This window comes from Pelobates fuscus, chromosome 4, assembly GCF_036172605.1.
Source record: "Pelobates fuscus isolate aPelFus1 chromosome 4, aPelFus1.pri, whole genome shotgun sequence".
In the NCBI taxonomy this organism is placed as follows: domain Eukaryota; kingdom Metazoa; phylum Chordata; class Amphibia; order Anura; family Pelobatidae; genus Pelobates; species Pelobates fuscus.
This window is the reverse complement of record NC_086320.1, coordinates 176,572,047-176,593,807: the sequence shown is the minus strand read 5'-3', so window position 1 is coordinate 176,593,807 and position 21,761 is coordinate 176,572,047. Positions and strand designations below refer to the sequence as shown.

The 21,761-nt window shown below is 41.0% G+C and overlaps 1 protein-coding gene across 2 annotated transcripts in view; it reads right to left on the bottom strand.

Annotated features, from left to right (window-relative positions):
* KDSR (3-ketodihydrosphingosine reductase) overlaps window positions 1-21,761 on the bottom strand; it is a 35,940-nt gene that overhangs the window by 6,659 nt on the left and 7,520 nt on the right. For both annotated transcript variants that reach the window (XM_063451809.1, XM_063451808.1), the window contains exons 4-9: window positions 8,791-8,847; window positions 8,197-8,262; window positions 7,634-7,729; window positions 5,382-5,573; window positions 3,723-3,806; window positions 3,002-3,085 (exon numbers count right to left, since the gene is read on the bottom strand). In XM_063451809.1, coding sequence (XP_063307879.1) covers window positions 3,002-3,085; window positions 3,723-3,806; window positions 5,382-5,573; window positions 7,634-7,729; window positions 8,197-8,262; window positions 8,791-8,847 — 579 coding nt within the window. The remainder of the gene's footprint in view (window positions 1-3,001; window positions 3,086-3,722; window positions 3,807-5,381; window positions 5,574-7,633; window positions 7,730-8,196; window positions 8,263-8,790; window positions 8,848-21,761) is intronic.

Genomic DNA, 21,761 nt, shown 5'->3' with positions numbered 1-21,761 from the left:
GCACACAGGGGAGAGATTTGGAGACAAATGCTGCTCCATCTTATAATGACATAGAGGCGGACATGTTGACATGTTCAGGAGGGCATGTTATTTTATTTTAATGATATTGCAAGCATATACTTTAATCTTATAAACTCTACTATAAATTATTTATTAAAATATCTAAAAGACAAAACTTTATTGCTTCCAAGACAATCCTTATTTTATATTGTGTTCTCAATTATTTATAGATTTTAAAGAGTATCTCTCACTAACTATATAATATTTTATAAGTTGTCTTCTACCTAACAGGACAAAGAAAGATGAATAATGTCATTTTTCCAATTATCAACTATTCTAAATATATTGAGAGATTTTAAATAAAAGAGTATTTTTTTTTTTTTTTTAATTCTTTATTTTTGTAGTGCAAACGTAGAATACAAGCTGCTCAGGTATGCCACAACAGCATAAACAGACAAAATTTGTTACAGGGTAATACATTGAAGTGGCATTGTTGAATCTGCACATTTTTTTTTGTTAGTAGATGATTTGTCAAACGCTGAAGAATAGGCTTAGTGAGGTTACTACAGGCTAGGTACAATTTTCTAGTTGCTTTGGTATTTGTGACAGGTTATTACAAGATGAAGTCCACAAGAAGTGACACATATTTTGGCTATATTGATGCATAATGGAATCAGAAACTTATAGTAACAACATGTCACATATCAGTTAGCAAGAACAAACTATTTACAGATAAGATAGGGTAATACACTCATAGCTATTGGTATAATTTTACATGCTGCTATAGTTTGTGAAGCTAGCATAGACATAAAGATACAACTCAATATATCCTGAGGGAACTGCACATTTATCCTTAAGTGTAACGACTAGATATAGACAAGAGAAACCCTTCAGTTTGTGTCTACATGTTTAAGCTATATGTTATGCTGGGGCTCGTGTTGCATTGTCATGCTGTGGGTATGCTTTAAACTGAACGGTAAGCTGTATCGCTGCGTGTCAAGGGCCAACAATGGCCGCCTAAAAAGAAAAGAGACCTAAAACTGTGGGTACATATGACGTTCTCGGCTGAGTTTCGCGGGAGTTCGTGTGGGGTATGTGATGCAGAGTTATAGTGGGTACTGTGCCTGGTGTTAAGTCCAAGTCTCTGCTGGATCAACCAATGCCGTGTTGGGGTTGCGAGTGTGCTCCCAGCGGTGGTCGGTATTTTTGGTGCCAGCTCCCCGAAGTGCGAAGGCTTGCCGTCTCTGGGTCTCGTAGGAAGGCGCTGAGTCATTTCTCCGTTTTGCGGCTGTGCTGTGGAGGGGTGGATGTAACCCTTGCTGGGCGCCTGCTTTTGGAGCTGGTGGGTAGCTTGTGTGGGAGGCCATCTTAGCCGTCGTGGTCTCTCAAGTGTGGGGGCCATGGAATTTGCCTATGCGGTATGGCGTTGTTTCCCGCCCTTGAGCTTGTCGTCGTTCGCGGGGTCTAGTCGCTTGTTTAGGTGCTTGCAGAAGATAACTGTAATGGCGCCGCCTGGTCACTGGACGGACCCATTTGGACACCATTTTCACGGCCAGATGGTAGGCTATTCCGCGGTCGCACAGCAGCTCCCAGAAGTTCGCTCACAGTCGGTCGAAATCCCAGAGGGGGTTCATGGTCGATTGGGCTTGTGTGCGTCGCTGGGCAGCCATTTTAGTTGCTTTCCACCGACTTGGCGATTACTGTTGCCGTGTTGGCTCAGGAGGTCTGTCACCTCTGTGCTTCTATCGTCGCTTAGGTGCCGGGATATCCCTCTCCGGCGAGGGGGGGGGGGGGGGGGGGGGGGACTGATTCCGGGGAGACTTCCAGGTGAGAGGCTGGAGTTCCTCGCTTTATCTGGGTAGGCCTCTGGTAGGCCTCAGGTCTATCCCCGGGTAGGAGCTTCCGATTACGGTCGGGATGCTTGCCTCTTGGCGCTATATCGCTTGGTTTCCCTTCTCCGGGTCTCCCAGCTTTCGCTGTGGTCAAATTTGCGCTGTATTTGGTGGTTTAGGAGCAAATTTGCACGGAGCTCATGTCCAGTGCGACCGCTCGGCATGGCCGCTTAGCTCCGCCCCCCAATAAAAGAGTATTTTTAACATTTAAAGATAATGTAATTTTACATACCATTGTGAACAAAGGCGGTAAATACTTTGCTTTTACAAATTATCCTTATATATCTAAATCATATACAATGGTGTTTATCTCTAAAACAAAACACTAGAAAGATTAACTATGTTACTATGTCATCTATCATTATTATACAAAGTATAACAAATGTAAAGATTTTTCCACATATTTTACATACATATGCATATATAAAAATATTACTATATTGTGTATTTTCCACCTTAATGCATGCATGCATGCTTGCATTCTGAGCTGAGGAGGAGAGTCCATCAGAATAAAGGAATCAAAGGCAGCTTTTTATGGAAACAGAGTCACTATACACACTACAAAAGAATGAATTCTGTTTTTTCCCCCATTAACATTAATTGTATGTGGCTCACCCCATCATAAAGCTAATCCTATTTTTTGACAGAAATGTTGTGAATCACATTTGGATTCCCATGTGTCATGACAGAATTAAGTGACATAAGCAAAGCTAATAGCACAATTCAATAAAAATAAAATATTAATTGCATCTCTCAAGGACCCTAGTTTTGGGGTCCTATTCCGCAGTTACAGATTGGTTCAAAGTTACCTGTGAATAGCAAGGAATTTATGCCAGGAAGCTCAGTGCGTCCACATAAATAGAACAACTTGTGTTGTATATAGTGCTTTTAGAGCATTCAGACCATGAGGTTAAGGAGTGCTCTCTGATTATGCAGCCTTTGACTGGGTAGGCCTGAGCATCTTTAGGTCAATGGGTTTATACGTCATCATTATTCCATTGGGGTTCATCCACACTGGTCCCAGATCTATATCTGATAATACTGGAAGGAACACATCCGTTGTGTTTGTGTTAAAATGGTAATATTTGAAACAAGACACATGTACTTACCACAGCATCCTTTACAATCACTCTTGCAACTTGATCTGCTGGGCACAAGCTTGAGGTTTCAGATATCAGCTTGGTCTCCAAAGGCTATACATGCAAACACACAAATACAAAAGGTTTTGAAGAAATTATACAATTGTGAGGTTCACTATATGCACTGACAGTGCATTAGCCACTTCAAATTAGCAATTATTTATATTAATGTGATGCAAATACTGTAGGAAAAAGAAGGGAAATGCATGAGAAAGATTGACCATTCTTTGGTTAAAGGAATGTGTGAACAGAAAGATTTAGGTTGAATGCACAATGAAAATAAACGTTTGCATTCTGGACATAAGGTGTCGTTTGTTTTGCGTGTAATAATTCAAACAAATGTCAGCAGAAGCAGCCCTGGGGGATTGGTAACTCCATCTATTAGTCCAATGCATGCCAACCTTTTAGAAAATGCATGATGGGCAACAGTGAATTCCACCAAGATATACCATTGGTTGTTGTGCCCCTTAGAAAATATGCATTAAAATCAAATAAGCTAAATAAATGCAACACTGTGCACCGAGGAGATACAACTAGGCATCAATCCAGTCTTTCACCTGTTGGATAACATTAGTCGATTCAAAGCTACTGACGCACATGCCCAGATTGGCAAAGACATGTAACATTTATCAAATAGCTATCATATAGTTAAAAAAAAAATTATATATATATATATTATAAACCACACTACCTTTGATTTGTTTTCCTCAGTAAAACCGGGTGTGTCAGTATCAGGAGGGTAAGCAACTGTCACATAAACATTATAAGGCTTTACCTGCATAAAAAAAAAAAAAAAAAAATTAATAATAATAAAACAATTAAAATTTTACTTTAGCTCAAGAGAGAAAACATGCTACACCCAGTCTAGCAACTCTGCTCTATTATACGATTAGTTATAGAATATATGTATATATATTATACTTGCAAATTGGCTTTTTGAGAAGGCTAGATACAGATAGCATTGCCATTGTGTGACATGTCATGATTCCCTTTTATTACATAAGTTTGGTCCTTAAGGGGTTAAAGGACCACTATAGGCACGCAGACCACTTCAGCTCAATGAAGTGGTCTGGGTGCCAGGTCCCCCTAGTTTTAACCCTGCAGCTGAAAACATAGCCGTTTCAGAAAACTGCTATGTTTACACTGCAGGGTTAATCCAGCCGTAATGCTTTCCTACGGGCGAGTTTGAATGCGCGTGCACCTCATGCCACGCATGCGCATTCAACGTCAGCAGGGGAGGAAAGGTCAGGAAAGGTCACCAGTGCCGAAGGAGCTGGATTCAAGGTAAGTGGCTGAATCGGTATTAACCCCTTCAGCACCAAGGGAGGGGGGCACTTCAACAGCCTATAGTGCCAGCAAAACTGGATGCCTTTAACCCCTTAAGGACACATGACATGTGTGATATGTCATGATTCCCTTTTATTCCAGAAGTTTGGTCCTTAAGGGGTTAAGAAAAGCCAAAATTCATCTATTTCAAGGCAGTGCTGATAATACAGTGTTTGATAAGTCCAGTTTTTGGTTATAATTGCACCAGAATGTGTTAGAATTATCAGTGTTGGAGATATAAAATTTAAGATCAAGACATTCCTTACTGACAATAGAATAGTGACAAGTTATTTAACAGGTATAGAGCAGTGTTGGTGAATTCAGAATTATTTTGCTAATACAGGCTCTAGTAAATTGCATTAATATGCTTGCATATGCAAAGCTGGGAAAACATTTTAAACAAATCTTTCCTAGATCTATACTTAATGTAGCAAGTGCTTTAAAAGTGTATTAAAAGTGACAGCTAAACACTAGAACGTGAAATGTGACATGGGTGGGAATGAATTGGCCACTCTTGCACACTCTGTTAAGATGTATTTATCACCATGGTCATGCCATGTTTTTAAATTAAATATACAATTTTGCTTGAATGTTAAAGTCAGCTGGCTCTCTCGTGGCTTAAAACAAAACAAAAAAACCCTATTGTTATTCTCTAAACTCCAAATCTTCCTGGAAAAACACAGGTAAAAATATCTTAACTTCTTCATCTCATCAGCCATAGTTGCAGCTTTGTTATTTTGTGCCTCAGCTTTACCACTAGGATTTAATTTGGGAAAATGTGGAGGTTAGTGAATAACCCTGTAAAAGTCTTATTCGATATTGACTAAAAATATACTAGAAAAAACTTGCCTTGTCATATTTAACAAGTTACCCCTTCAGGCCCTCAGTTAGGAAAATCTGATTTGAGCTGATCACATTAGAAATTTCATTTGACCAGCTCATTGCAAAGCAAATCTAATCTCTAAAGAAAGAACAGAAAAAAAAAAGAAGTATTAAAACAACAGGGAAATATAATGTACTATACCTCCATTTGCAATGCTTCTGCCAGCCCACGAAGTGCAAACTTGGTTGGAGAATAAGCAGTATATCCAAATAATCCAAGCTGCCCTGCCTGAGAGGAGATAAACACTATCCTCCCCATTCTTCTTTCTTTCATTGTCGAAATAACTGCTCTGCTTGGATACACACTACCCAAGTAATTCACTTCCATAAGTCTCTACAGTTAAAACAAACAACATCAAGAGACACTTATAAGCAGGACAACGAGTTTTCAGTTAGTTTAAATTGTTATACCCATAAAAGGAGTTTAAGCCGAACATAAAAATGTCCAACTTGCACATTCTGACAAATATTTTCCATTGTACCAAGATAGTAAAAACTGCAAGTGCAGTAAGGCTTAACAGATAATTGGGGCAACATTCCAAAATTGTAATCCAATAAAGAAAGTGTCCATTTGTCTAGGGCTATTGAATAAAAGTAAAATTACATTTTCTTTAAACTACCATATAGCACTATAAATAATGCCTATGTTTTGCAGTGTCCACTTGTAAATAGTAATTAGTCAAGCACAAAAAAAAATAAAAATTATAATTTCTAAAGAGAATTTCATGGACGTGCCATGAACCATTAGATAGTGCAACAAGATAGTTTATTCCCAAATGGCTGTTGGCATCACATAACCGTAGCAATTTCTGCATTACAGGAACATGTAGCTGATATTTGCCATTTTAAAAGAAGAAGAAGAAATAAAAAAATCCTCTCCTCAGCCTGATGTCTTCTCAATTGTAGGCAATGTGGAGTTCCATATGTGCTGTGGTCACAGAATCAGACAGTTTCGTTGGTGGTAAAAGTGTAGTGATTGTCCTTGAAAACAGATTTGGTAGTTGGTTTCCGACAGAGGACCCACTGGCTAAATACCTCCAGATTAACATAGGGGTTTATGAAGCTGAAGATTCAGTTTTTTTATTTTTTTATTTCCTTTTTCAGTATTACTCTTCACATGCTCCTACTTTGTGCAATGGGATTATGTATGGGGACTTAATAGGGATATAGGGGAACAACATTTGTGCGGACTGGCTGACTATAAATTGCAGTGGTCTTGTGCACTAGTTCCGAGGGGGCGCCCCCAGAAGATTTAACCCTGTCTGGCCAACCAATACAGACCATAATATTTGTCACCGACACAAGTAAAGGAGGAGTTCCAGATGGCAGCAGGCCATCAACAGCCACAGTGCAGCCATTTATGCAGATGCAGTGCTGCACCATCTCCAGATGCTGGCTGCCAGTGTCAACTATACTGAATGCATCTGATGCTTTTCATTTAGGCAGCCAGAGAGTGTGGTATCTATGTGCTCCCTGCCCTGTGCATGGGGAAGTTAAGTGTGGGAGCGAGGGACCAATGAGGCTGAAAGAATGTGGATAAGGGCAGAACAGTTTTTTTGTATTTTTAGATTATATGTATAACTCCTACGATTGCTAGTAGGTATATTTTATGTTTAAGAGGGTAACTATTCTGGTTTTTATTCTGTGTTTATTGATTGAAGGGTGTTGGGGGATACTCCTTGTGTTACACCTCTTGCTTTCTTCATACACTTGAAGCACCTACACACTTTTTGTTCTGTGAGGGCAGAACAGGGCCTGGTAGTTCTATATAGACAGATTCCAGTGCCCCTCATGCCTGCTCCAACCAACCCAAAATATGGACACGAGAGCCCTAGGAAATGGCAACCATAAGTATAAGGCCACCTTCCACAGTCCACTATCAGGGTACTAATAAGTGTAAAATGGCAAGCATGCAGTGAGTGACAGTGAGTATGCCAGTAGTGAGCTTGTGCATGTCTGGTGCATCAGTGAACAGGTCTGTAGTGATCTTATGTGTGTATTTCAGCTAGCTTAGGATTGTAGTGAGCTTGTGTTTTTGTGCCAGTGAACTTTGGTACTGGGCTTGCATGCGCGCATAAGTGAGTTTATCTGGGGGGGGGGGGGGGGGGGGGAGGAGCGTTAAGTGCATGGGATGCAAAATGTTGTGCCTTGACCTTTTGTCTGCAAGTTAGAAGAATAGAAGTGGGCAACGGAGTGCTGGGGAACACCAGGGAATAGTTTCCAGAAAGCATAGAGCAAGCACATTATTATACACATTCATGACGAGCTCAGGGTGCTGAAAAAGCACTGTCTGCATGGCATGCATTGAGACCCATCATAATTGTCAGTTTCAGGCCTAATGGGCTATTTTAATCTGGCCCAGATGACAGACAGACAGACACACCTTATACTTACTGCAAATCGATCAATCTCTATTTCTTCAAATTTTCCAGATAATGAAGTCCCTGCACAATTCACCAACATATCAACTGGACCTAGCTTTTCTTGAGCCTAGATGTAAAACATAAAAACAAAAATTGGATTCCTTATCACCTGAAGAACCTAGTTAAAAATTGTATATTTATTTTTTTAAACACTTATTTCTTGGCCTTCCTTGCTTTTGATCAAATTTACTGAACTCTATCCTTGATGCACAGTAACAGTTTAGGCCAGGAATGGTCAAATGCAGACCCTTAGGTGTTAAAGTACTACACTTGATAGTGGTGGTAGAACTGAGACTCTCATGGGTGTTCTACAAATGGCCACTCTTGATTTAGGTTCTCCTCAGGCTTGCATACGCAAGATCGTCTGTCACTATAACAAATTAAATGGTCAAAACAGATGCAGACAGCTTTCCGTTTGGCAAAATACTAGAATTTCATTTTCACACAGCACACATAATTTAAACAAAAAAAAATAAAAAATGATATGTTCTTTCTGCAGCAAAACAGACGAAAACACACAGCTTCAGTCCTTACCTGTTTTATGACATTTTCTACTTGTCTATATTCTTTGGAAACATCCACCGATATGCATAGCACAACCTAGACAAAGGGAAGAAATTATTGTTTTATAAACTTACACACACACACACATTCCTATAACACCGCATATCAAAATTCCAATGTAGAACACACTGCTACTTTGTAATTCATGGAGTTCATTGCAATTTAAGTATATAATAGAAAGCCTAAAACAAAGATACATTAGCTAACTATAGTACATTGTGATGACTCCATATGACAAGAACATAGTTCCATATTGTGCAAATAGCATATTATTGGAAGGTATGCATGTCATATTTGACTAGCAGTGATAGCAGCAGTTGTAATTGCTCTAAAGTCTATTCTGCAAACTAGAAAATTAGTCTTCAAGATGCAAATTGACATTTGGTTCTATGCTAAAATAAGAGACCTTTCACAGGAACAAGCACAGATGCACTTGGCAAATGCAACGCTTTGAACTCATAACAAAAAAAATACAAAAAACAAGCAAACATTTTTTCTTTTGTCTAAAGCCACAATATCAAAGAATATTACAGAAATAATGAATATTTAAAACCGGAATCTTACCTGTTTGTCATTGACTGAATGTTTTTCAATTTCTTTCTTGGCTTGCACTAACTTGGCCTAAAAAAATAAAATAAAAAAAATTAAAAATCAATATAGGTTTAATGGTGCTTAATATTGGGTGCAAACACACACAAATAAAAAAAATAAAAGATTGTGCAATGTATATTTGATAGACACATTGGTCTCTGACAAAGTCCACTTCCTACATTTTTCTTCTGTGAGAAGTTCAACCATATGCACACAAAAACATTGGTATAAACAGACCATCGTCACTGTTCTGACCAGAAATGGAGAAAGTAAAAAAAATAAAAAATAAAAATGCACAACAACTTACGTTTTCCAAAGATTCTCTATTCTCTACGTTTTATGTGTTAAATCACTTTGTTTATACAGCCCTAGCTATGACCCATACAGCCTCCCTACACACTTCCTGAATTTTTTTTTTTTTTTTAAAAACCTGATTTTTTTTTTTTGCTTCTGTTATTCAACAGTTTGTTTAATTTAGAATATCTTATCTCCTGCTGTTAATTGACTGCTTGAGTCTACAACACTCTCTTATGTGTGATTAAAGTTCAATTTACATAGCAGAGAATAACTTCTCAACTAAACACAGCGTACTGGAAAATTTGAGTGAAAATGAAAGCTTTCTTTTCATGGAGGCTGTGAGTGGCAGCTGGGGGGGGGGGGAGGTGTAGTAAGGACTGAAAAAAACAATACAAATTAAATGTCAGAGAATTGAACAGTGAGACTGAGGGGCATCAACTACATACCAAAACCGCTTAATTAAAATAAAATAGTTTTTGGGGGCGTGGCTGACCGCCGAGTAAGATGGCCGCATAAGGAATTGCTCCGGCACCTGAACCCCCAAAAGAATCTACAAAAATCGAGCAGAACCCACAAAATTGTAACACGCAGAACAAACAGGCGACACACAACCAGACCTAGGCTTAGAGCCAAGAAAGTCACCACAAACAGTAGACTAACGGGCCACGGAGCACAAGACTTCTGATCTACTTCACACTACAATAGTACCACAGAACAAGGTAACCCACTCCAATGCACCCGAAGGTCATTACTAGATAACATGGGAAATAACTGTCATATTAATGTGAAATAACAATGTAGCATAACTCTATGAAATACAATGCGCAATAACACTAAACTAACAATATGAAATGACAAGGTGCAATAACACCGCAAAATAGCAATGCGATATAGCAATGTGACAAGACAACGTGGAGTAACAATGCGCAGTAACAATACGCAAACTCTGGCACGGCTTGTGCCCCTTCATATGCGAACCTTCACCTGGGATGGTGGGAACATCAAATTTCTACCTCCGATGTTTTGACAAAATACCTACCCAAGATTCTGTGGTGGGGTCGCTACATTGATGACATTCTAATAGTGTGGCAGGGCACCCCCCAAGAATTCTCGGATCTGGTTAGTCTGTTAAATCGAAATAAGGAGAACTTGCGGTTTACATCTGAATACGGTGGACGTACAATTAACTTTTTGGATGTGACCATCTCCATGAATAGGGATGGCACATTTCAATCCACCCTATTCAGAAAACCCACCGCTACAAACTCCCTTCTCCATTGGGGGAGTTGTCACCCTAGACCCCTGAAGGAAGGTATTCCTGTGGGCCAATACCTTCGTCTCCGCAGGAATTGTAGTGACCTCTCTGACTTTAAAATAAAAGCACAGCAACTCAGGGCCTTTTTTAAAGCAAAAGGCTACCCGAATCGTTGCCTCAAGAAAGCATATAAAAGGGCACTTGAGACTCAGAGAGATGCACTTCTATGTGATCGCCCTGAAACTGAGGGGACTAGAGGGGCTGGAACAATTCGCATGATTGCGACGTATGATGCTGGTTGGACCGAAGTCAAAAGGTCCCTGGACAGGTTTTGGCCCATCTTATTGAATGATACACACCTCAAGAATGTCTTAGGCTCACATATTGATATCACGGCCAGAAGAGGGCGTAACATCCGGGACATGTTGGTACCCAGTCACTTTTCTACCAGGCCACTTCCACGAGCCACTTGGTTGGGCACTCCGCCTTGTGGCTCATATGGCTGCGGAAGATGTGTAGCCTGCAGATATATATCTAGAGGGTCCAAAACTGTGAGCGACAGTGCAGGACAAGGCTCAATTGAGATAAAGAACTTCTTTAATTGCAACACCAAGGGCCTTGTATACCTGCTGTCATGCTCCTGTGGACTAAAATACGTGGGCAAGACGTTTAGGGCATTCAAGGAGAGAATTATGGAGCATGTACGGTCTCCAAGAAATCGCCTTGAAACACCGGTCTCGAGACACCTGAAAGAACACCATCATGGTGACTCCAATAACCTTAGGTTCTGTGGCTTGGAACTAGTTAAGAAGAACCTAAGACGTGGAGACTATGATAGGGTCCTGAGACAGAGAGAGTCCAAATGGATATACAGACTAAAGACACTCCAACCTCGGGGTCTGAACGAAGGCTTCTCCTTTGCCCCGTTTATTTGACCTCACTACTACATATATATATTTTTTGAGTGTCTTAACCTTTGAGTGTCTTACTTTGGGTTATCTAGCTTTAACTATTTTTAACTTATTTACTTATTTTTGCCCTTATTACTACTATTCTTTAGTTTACATGAGGGTCTTGCTTACCAGACCTGTGTTCTACCATATATACTATACCACTCTGTTTTTAATCTATTGATTTGCAATTTTTTTCTGACTGATGAAACATTTAATTTATTGTAATTCACTTTATTCATTTTTTTCTGTGGTTAATCCTTTCTACTCCTATTAACCCTCCCTTCTCCTCCCACAGTGTGGACATGCCATCAACAGTAATACTTGTGGACAGTACAAAATGAAAATTCCCCCCCCCCCTCCCTCCACAAACTAATACTAATTATGGGTAATGTGGATGGGAGTACTATTATATTATTATATATACAGTGGCCCCTCATATTGAAATAGATGAAGGGTAATTCCCTCAAGTAATATACTTATGGATGGAGGCATTTTATGTATAAAAGTTGTCTAACGTAAGGGGGTTCTGTGTGGGGATATATACATAGTTAACTGCCCACAAGTAATTTGGGCTGTAACCTATTCGATCTTATATGTAGGACTCACTTTAGAGTCAATCACAGAGCTAACTACTGTTCCACGAGGAGGAATTACGTCTTGAATTATATCGAGCACAAATTCTAAGTGCTTGCGCATGCGCTCGCAATTTGATGCGGTCATGCGCACTTCAGTCACGGGCGGAGATTACACTCCTCGTACAGCTGGGATCAGCCGTTTGGCGGTTACAATCGGACCCCTCCTCCCGTGGACAGGTAGGAGGGACGTCAGCTGTGGGGGTATATAAGGAGTTAAGGGAGGCTGTCACACTGCCAGTCACTTGCCCTTGATAAAGGCGGTTAGACCGCCGAAACGCGCGTTGGGCGACCTGTGCAGGACGACCTGTACCTACACCACTAATTATTTAGTTATGATCTAACGACTTCGGTCATGATTTCTACTGACTGAGACTACAGCCAGCGACTGAGACTGCAGCTAGCAGGATACTCCCTCAAGAGATCCTTAACTTTATGTCATACTATAGGGATTCATGATATATGTTAGTGTGGTGACTGAGTCCGTTTTTTCTATACTGGACCCTGTTTAGACAGCACTTTCTCTAACTAATTTGTTTCCTCTATCTCTCATCTCCCTATCCTTTCGATTTAACTTCTGCTAAGACTAAATATAAGTATTGGAAGCCAATTTTCAATCAGGAAGGGCTTATTTGGGTTTATTTGAGTTTATTTTATATCTGTTTCCCTATTTTTGATCCATACAAAGGGGAGATTTCCTGCTAATTACTGCAGTTAACTACTAACAGGCTGGATGTCCTTGATATAACATTTTTTTCAGTGTGCTCAACTGTTTCTTTCAATTATACATAGAGCGGTACTGCTTTGATACATTGTCATATATCCGTACTGAGCTGCACTGTTCTGATATATTGTGATTTATTTGCTTATACAAGGAAAACGCCTGAATATTCTATCAGTCAGGTGTATAGTCACTAGTCTTTGTTTTAATTTTTTTCACCACTTAGGGTGTATGGGGGGGTGTATGTTGTTCATTTTTTGTGAGTGTTTTGGAGATTTATATTATTATTATTGTGATTATTTTTTGTTTCAATAAAGGTTGTCAGTTTTTAAGCCAGTACTATTGGATATCTATGAAGGGGTAGTAGTGGTGAGGTGAAGCACCCCGGTAATACGAGGAGCTCTCCTCATTCCTTTTTTTTTGTTTGTTCTATATACCTAGGGTTATGCCCTCCACTACCCCTGTAACCCTATTACTTCCCGCCAGAGTTCTCTTTGGCTGGTAGTTTTATTTTAACTCTGACACGGTGTTCAGGCTCTAAAATCGATGTAAAGCAATAGTTGTCACGTGAATAAAGCAAAGTCTGCTACTGCAACTAAGAATGTCATTGTAACCTAACCTTGATATCCCCACCACTTTCTTGTTCTGTAACCAACAAAACAATAAAAATGGTCAAATTGAAGAAAAAAAAAAAAAATTAGCTTTGGTACTTATAGTATCCCTTTAATAGACCCAAGTTGGTCACCTGTTTTATTATTTTACTGAACTATATGTGGAGTTAATTGACTTTTTCCCCCAAAAATAAATGTTTTTCTCTTTTTTAATTGAAGACTTTTCAGTTATTAAAAACAAATGATAATATCAGTTACAAGGTAATAGAAAGTAGACTTGCAGGGTTAAGGGTGATGGGAGTTGGCACCCAGACCACTCCAATGGGCAGACGTGGTCTGGGTGCCTAGAGTGTCCTTTTAAATGTCAACATCTCAGTTTTACTTTAATTAAGTACAACAGCCCTTTGGAATTCCTCTAAAAAGTGTTTATTTTTCCTTTTCCATGCAGACAAACTACAGTGACCCCTGGTTTTAAGCTGTGTTCAACAACAAAAAACCAAACACCCAATTAAAAGGCTTTACAAGTGTTCCATTGCATATTTAAGCTTGCAAGTGAATTCAAAAATAATCAATAGGAATGCCTGAAAACAAGATGATTGTAAAAAGGCTGTATTCACATTTCTAAGCTACATGAACGTGAACTCTATCATACTGAGGGGAAATGTGAACTCTATCATACTGGGGGGCATTGACAAATCCATGCATACAGAGCAGACATGGAATTCAGATGAAAGGTTGTCTGAGATGCAAATATATTACAAAATGCTGTGATATAGAAGAGGGGAAAAACAAACTTGTAAATATATTTTTATATTTGAATGATTATCTTACATTATAGCTTCCCCTCTCCCCCACATCTGTATTTTTTTTACAATAACACAGCCAATGTAAAGAACAAAAATTGTATTCTATTCTTGTGTCTCCCCAGAAGGCAAGCTACCAGCCAAACCTGCAACAAAGCCAGTCATTCCAGTTTGAATACTTGTCCTTAGTATTATAAGTATTATGTTGTTTTTTAAGTATTACTACAAATATCAACTTGAAGTAGTGTGTAGAAGCAATCATAAAAATGCAACCACATGTTGGATTCGTTTTACAAACTTGTATTCTTAACACTACAGTGTTCCTGTCAAATCTACATAGATCCAAAATAAATTTTAAAAAGCTTAGGTTTTATTTACGCTACATGGGCACTGCTCACCTCTCCGCTGCCAGTGACATCACAGAGGAGGCATAGCTTCTTGGGAGGGGACCTAAAAAGCATGTGCATTGCTTATTGCAACGGTTATAGATTCGGTTGATAAAAATCAGTTGGTCTTCTTCATCTTTGCAATTGTCGGTAACGGTTTACAATGTAACCAATTTTGTCAATATTGACAATGTGAGGGGGGCGGGACTTCTATGTGTGTGTGTATGTATAATACTATATAAATATTATACACACACACAAACAATATAAGCTATGGTGGGGGGAAATTGTGATTGAACCAATTTGCATATGCCCACCCAGAATCCTTTGCAGTAGTAACATCACTGCAAATTTGTGATTTCTGTGAGAAAAGCAAGTCTTATGGCTTGACTGGTGTGCAGATTTTTGTTTAACATTGTACTGAGTAAAAAGAAAAAAGAGAAAAGAATCCCTCCCTTAGGCAGGGACTATGGAGTGTGTCTTGAAAATATCCAGACAGGGGGTAACCCTAAATATTATTAACTCTTTACATTATCAGTTCTAGGATTTGACAACTGATTGGCTTCACACTAGGGGGACTTGGAGATCAGCTCAGTCTCCATTATAGGCTCTATAGCTATTCATATTCCTTCTATAGGTGGATTATATGCCATATAGGAGTTTTCTTTTCTGTATCTATCTAACCTCTGGTATTGCCACTTCATTTGGCCTCCCCTTCCTAGCCAACTGAGCTTCATTATCTCCTCTTGATGTGTTTAATTTTGGGTTAGTGTTTTTTTTTTTTTTTTTTTATTATTTTGTTTGTCTTTGTTTATGATGACTCATAAACTTATGGTTTTTATCAGTAACAGATACTCTGATATATCCTATCCGTGTATCCTGGACATTTCTGCCCTAGGTTCACATAGTACTGACTATCCACAGACTTCAGGTGGAAGGGGTTTTCAAACTCAATTTTTCCCCACCGTAACTTTTTAGTTTTTTGCTTCGCAAGTACTGCCAAGCCTAAATAGCAAGCCAGTAACCAACTTAATGCTGATGATTTGCATTAAGAATGAAACAGCTGTCCATGAGTGGTTCACTGGTTTTGCATCTTTTCCTAAGCTGTGTTTCAAAGCTGTTGTATACAGCAAAGACAGACTCAAATGAATCCATGTTTAAAATGGAATACTGACAGCAAAATATAGCTTAGTTCGCAAAACTGTACCAAGCTGTATGTAAAATGATAGCAGCCTCGGTACTGCTGCCATCAGTTTGTAAAGACTGGAACTGTGGGTCATTATTCACATAGACATTCTTATTAAGCAACACATTATATTAAGGAGGTATTAGGATGATCCAGCTACTAATGGATGCATTTAAATTAATTATGTAGGGTCCCCTAGCAGCCAATGGAAAAAATTATTTACTTCAAAACCAATTAAGAACTTGCCCGCAAATTCTTCAAGAAATTTCTGATCCTTTTGGCCCCATCTAGAGGCCACTTCAAGAAAGTTCAGGACCATTTAATAGTCATTTGGGTGGTCTCAAATGCTCTCAATAAAGTAAAGTAATATGGATATTAACCTTGGAGAATGTTGCCTTTATTTTATTTGTAAAATCGGTTTTCTGATCTTTGAAATAAAAAAATGGAGTTTAGTAAATAACTTCACACACATATTTAAAGTTAGCAACAAATGATGGAAGTTATGCATTTCTTAGTATTAAAAGTATTTCCTGGAATATTCATTATTACACAATGGCATTCTCAAAATCTACCAGAGAAGGTTGAACTTATCCAGCCAAGAATTAAACCTACAGCAAGAACAAGAAAGGTTGAAGCCGAAACTTTAACCATGGAGCTGTCTCATCGGCTAATCATAAAGGGGGATACCAAACAACTAAACATATTTGCACTTCTGTTTGGCTTCTATCACACTGTTCAGGACAGCTGAAATTCTATGCAATTTTATTAATTGCAGGTAAAAATGTAAAGTAGGCGGCACTGACATAAATCAAAATTGTTCTAAATAAAATATGTTGTTAGCTAGAACATGTCTGGCTACCCCCTTCTCAATGAGCTGTATTACAGCTCATCAAGAAGAATCAGAAAACTACCAGCACGGGGCGTGGCTGACCGCGGAGAAAGATGGCCGCTTGAGCCCTTAGCTCTGCACTATGAGCTCGATGAATTTACACAATAGTGAGTCCCCTGCGGAGAACTAAGTGCCATACCTAAGATGTCGCAGTCTAAATCCAGACGACAACTAGAAAAACCTGACAGATCCAGTTTCTTCTCACAGAAAAAAGCGACAGCTCTGGCTGTTCAGTCCACGGCCGCGGACCTGCAAGATGGCGCCGAAATCTCTGATGGTAGCAGCCTGAGATCAGGGGCAGAATCGCCGCGAGATGGAGGGCCACTTACTATTACCACCTTGAAACTAGCCTTGGAGGAACAATCTCAAAGGCTAATTACAATCTGGCAATCTAGCGTTGCAGAATTGAAGCGCAACATACAAGATATCGGCTCCCGCACAACGCACGTGGAAGCCAAAATGGAGGATTTGATCGATGCGCACAATGCATCCACAGAACAAATGAAATCCCTTACCTCCCAGTTACAACAATGCGAGACGAAAATTATGGACCTCGAGGATAGGTCCAGGAGAAGTAACATCAGACTGAGAGGTATACCGGAGACGGTCCTCCAGGCAGATCTCTCCAGCTATGTACAAGGCTTCTTTAGAGCTCTGGTTCCCGAGATCCACGCAGATATGCTGCTACTGGACCGTCTACACCATGGGTCGTCAACCTGGTCCCTACCGCCCACTAGTGGGCGTTTCAGGATTCCAGGTGGGCGGTAGGGATTTTCAATTTTTTTTTTTATAAATTGGGCAGGCGGGCGGGCGCGAGCCGGCGGTACCACTGTGACTGGGTACCGCCATCACCACTTGCGGCCCCGGCGGCAAACCGCCGGGGCCGCATATGGAGGGGTCCATCGGGTGGCCCATGCTGTCAGGGCCACCCGATGGATGTGGATTGTGAGGGGGCCCGGTCAGCGCTGGGCGCTTTAACAGCGCGACCGGGCCCCCTGTGATGACATCAAATCTGCTGGGAGGAAGAGATTCCCCGGTCACTCCTCCCAGCATACAGAGAGCCGCGCGGGAGGAAGGAGGAGGAGGGAGTCAGAGTGGGAACTCTGACTCCCATGCACCTGAGCCACCACTGGACCCCAGGGAAAGTCACCCTCCTGCACCTTAAAGGTAGGAAACAGGAGGGTGACTTAAATATAATGTGTGTTTGTTTGTGTATGTGTCTTTGTATGTATGTCTTGTGTGTGTCTGTATGTATGTCTTGTGTGTGTCTTATGTAAGTGTCTTGTGTGTGTATGTCTGTATACACGTGTCTTGTCTTTGTATGTATGTCTTGTGTGTGTCTTATGTGTGTGTGTATGTCTGTATATATGTGTGTCTTGTCTTTGTATGTATGTCTTGTGTGTGTCTTATGTATGTGTCTTGTGTGTATGTCTGTATACATGTGTCTTGTGTTTGTATGTGTATGTCTTGTGTGTGTGTCTGTATGTGTGTCTTATGTATGTGTCTTGTGTGTGTGTGTATGTCTGTATATATGTGTGTCTTGTCTTTGTATGTATGTCCTGTGTGTCTTATGTATGTGTCTTGTCTTTGTATGTATGTCTTGTTTGTGTCTGTGTGTATGTCTGTATATATGTGTGTCTTGTCTTTGTATGTATGTCCTGTGTGTGTCTTTGTATGCATGTCCTGTGTGTGTCTTTGTATGCATGTCCTGTGTGTGTCTTTGTATGCATGTCTTGTGTGTGTGTTTGTATGTATGTTTTGTGTGTGTGTGTGTGTCTTTGAATGTATGTCTTGTGTGTGTGTGTGTGTCTTTGTATGTATGTCTTGTGTGTGTGTGTGTCTTTGTGTGTGTGTGTCTTTGTATGTATGTCTTTGTATGTGTCGTGTGTGTGTGTCTGTCTGTATATATGTGTGTATGTATGTGTCGTGTGTGTGTCTGTCTGTATATATGTGTGTATGTATGTGTGTCTGTTTCTTGTGTCTGTCTGTATGTGTATGTGTCTTTGTATGTATGTCTTTGTGTGTGTGTGTGTGTGTGTGTGCGCCTGTCTGTCTGTATGTGTGTCTGTATGTCTGTATGTATGTGTGCCAGTCTGTTATAGTGGGATACCTAGCTCAGCCTTCCTACTGGGCATTGCTATAAGGAAGGTGGAAAAAAGGTGGGGAGGGGAATTGAGGAGGGAGAAGAGGGGAGCTGACGCACAGATGAGAAATCATATTATGCGCAAACAGAGAAGTCGTCTGAATATCACCGAAAGAGGAGACCTTCGTTTGTTCCTTACAACCTCAAGGATCTCATTAATCACTAGTAAAGGTAATTTCAATTTACTTTATTGTTTTCTCATTAAACTTTTTATAAAGTTAAAAACATTATAAACATGCATTAAATGGAAACACCGAAGTCATCCACACAGCAGAAGAAGGCCTGAACCTGCTACGCAAGTGGAACATGCCCGGGGTGGGGAACAACCAAACGCCTAAACCACCGCGACGAGTGGATAAAGAATGGCATACTACTAACTGACAACTCACCGCAAGTACTCCCGCTTTGGCGGTACATGACTGATATATAACCTGTATTTCACTCAAGTAATCAACCCACTATATTTTATCCAAATACATCCACGCGATGGATGCACCACACAGTTAGGTACCGTATTGACACATCATATAAGTATCCATGCCTTCGATTGTTAATAGATCCATGTTACTAGGTCACGTCCTATGAGCCTCATATGCAAAAGCTAGCTAGCCCACACACCTTACAATCGATACCTAGGGGGATGCAGTAGAACCTATCCACCTAGTATACATGCAGGGCCAGCCTCTGCCCATAATATTTACACATAAGTAATGTGCCTAATAATATTTACACATAAGTAATGTGCCTAATGCCACCATAACACACCGGTCTAACTATAGAGCTAATTAACCGATTAGCTAGCACTGCTGGATCACACAGTGCTTTACGGATATAGTTGTATGAATGCTTAAAATACGTGTGACTACAGAGCTACCAATGATACCTGGATGAATCATACCATATAAGCAAACATATGTTGTAATGGTTAGCCCACGAAACTTACCAGTAGTAACCAAGGGGTTGCCCTATGCCTCTCCTAGGAACACCTAGAGTGTATGGTAACCACTGAGATAGTTCCTACAATGCCCGGTAAAGGTACCATGCTCTAACTATACATAATTACACGTTGGCAGCAAGCACCAGATATGACAGACAGACCATAAAAGATCTCATTGATGTGCTGCTAAGACTACCGTCCGCAGTAAAGTCTGGGGAAAGCACCGAGAGTTTCTTACCTAGCTTAGCTAGAATGATACCCCCACCTAGTTATCACTGCCCATAAAGTTTGATAGCCGTGGCAGGGACCCAAAGTAACTCTGTAGATAACTATCACAGCTACCAGACCATAAGCAGGTAACAAGTGGCAAAAAAAAAAAAAATATATATATATTCCATGCCATATCCGATTAAAACGCTCAGATAAACCCACTTCACCCTCAGAGTGCCACCAGCACACGCAACCCATGTGCCCATTGGAATACTAAATCTGTGTAATGCAACAATGCAGGACTGAGTGTGTGCGACCCTACAGGGCTTGTGATCTCCAGACAACCATATCCACTGAACAAGCCGGAAAGGGCAATAAGTACACATGTAATCTATAAAGGGCACAAGTTGTAGTAACCTACAAGATCCCGGCAGGTCCAGGATGCACCTCATCTATAAAACAATGTCTATATCTTATTTATGCATTTGTTTCTCATTGTACCTGAACGGATCTACCATGTTTTAAGTAACCGGTACCTATATAGATTTCTTGTCAACTAGATGGTTTCTACAACACACCTGCAACACCTTGAGTAATTGCATATGACAATATCCTTGCGAGGGGGGCGGGGGCCTGCGATATCAGGGGACCCAACCCTGGTACCGTGGATCTTCCTGCTTACCTGCTAGACTAATGAACCTTACACCCACCCACACATTCATTACCTCCCACTAAACTCCCACTAAAGGGATCCTCTAAGTTGAAGTTATGTAGTTGTGCATATAGCACTTCACCCAATTCGCCTGCTCAGGCCAAAGTCTGTCCACCACCTCCGATCACATGCCCCCCACGGCGTTGCACCTTGACGCCATGCACCGAGATCGGGTTTCTTTGTACATACTTTTGTTTCAAGTTCGTACCGCCCCCCCCCCCCCCCAATTCCCCTATCCTCTCTCACTGGTTTTATGCATGTCCACTAGACCATGCATCCAGCCCCCAACTTCAGGACCGGTCCATCTAACAAATTTACTCAGACCTCTCAATATCCCACATGGTATAAAGTATCTACCTCCAACTGTAGCCCTAACTCGTTTAAGTAACAGACCCAACAAGGCCTCACACTGAAGATCTACTCCCATAATGTAAGAGGTCTTAATATACCCCATAAAAGACTCATGCTGCTACAAGAAGCTCGTAAACTGATGGCGGACATACTCTGTCTCCAGGAAACCCACTTCACTAAGGCACACCCCCCCCCCCCAATTTGGCATGAAACATTTCCCCAACCATGTTCACTCGTCTTATGTATCCAAGTCCAGGGGAGTATCCATATATGTTCACAACTCAATAGCCTTTGAATTGCTACAAACTATTTCAGATAAGGTCGCGGGGCCGGACCGCCGAGCTGGACGGTCGCAGGCAGAAGAAGCTCCTGCTGTTCAGCACCAAATATGCCAAAAAAAAAAAAACTTTCTTCAGCCAAAAAGCCGACCGGCAACCACAATGCCCAAAGCAGAAGGCCTGCTGGAGCCAGGGAGAGGCTGGCTTATCAAGCTACAGTCCCCTGGAGGAGAAAACTGTGATGCCCCAACCGGGGCCTTCTCCGGCGGTGAGTGGGGCGGACGGCCGCCGCACCACTATCCTGCCACACAGCACCTAGCCTGGGGCTCGAACCTGAGCGGACCCGGCCCTGTTCCCCCCCCCTCCCCCCATGGACCGGGGGGGGGGTGATCCCGGTCCTCACCCAGGGGCATGGCAGCCGGAGCACACAGGCGCCATTGTCACACTTGAGGGCCCGACCGCACCACATAAGATGGCGACTGCCACGTGCACCGAAATTGTCAGAAAGGAATGCACATCAGCGGAGCTGGGAACACCCAGTGCAACAAACAAGCACGGGCCCAGGAAACCAGAGAGGATG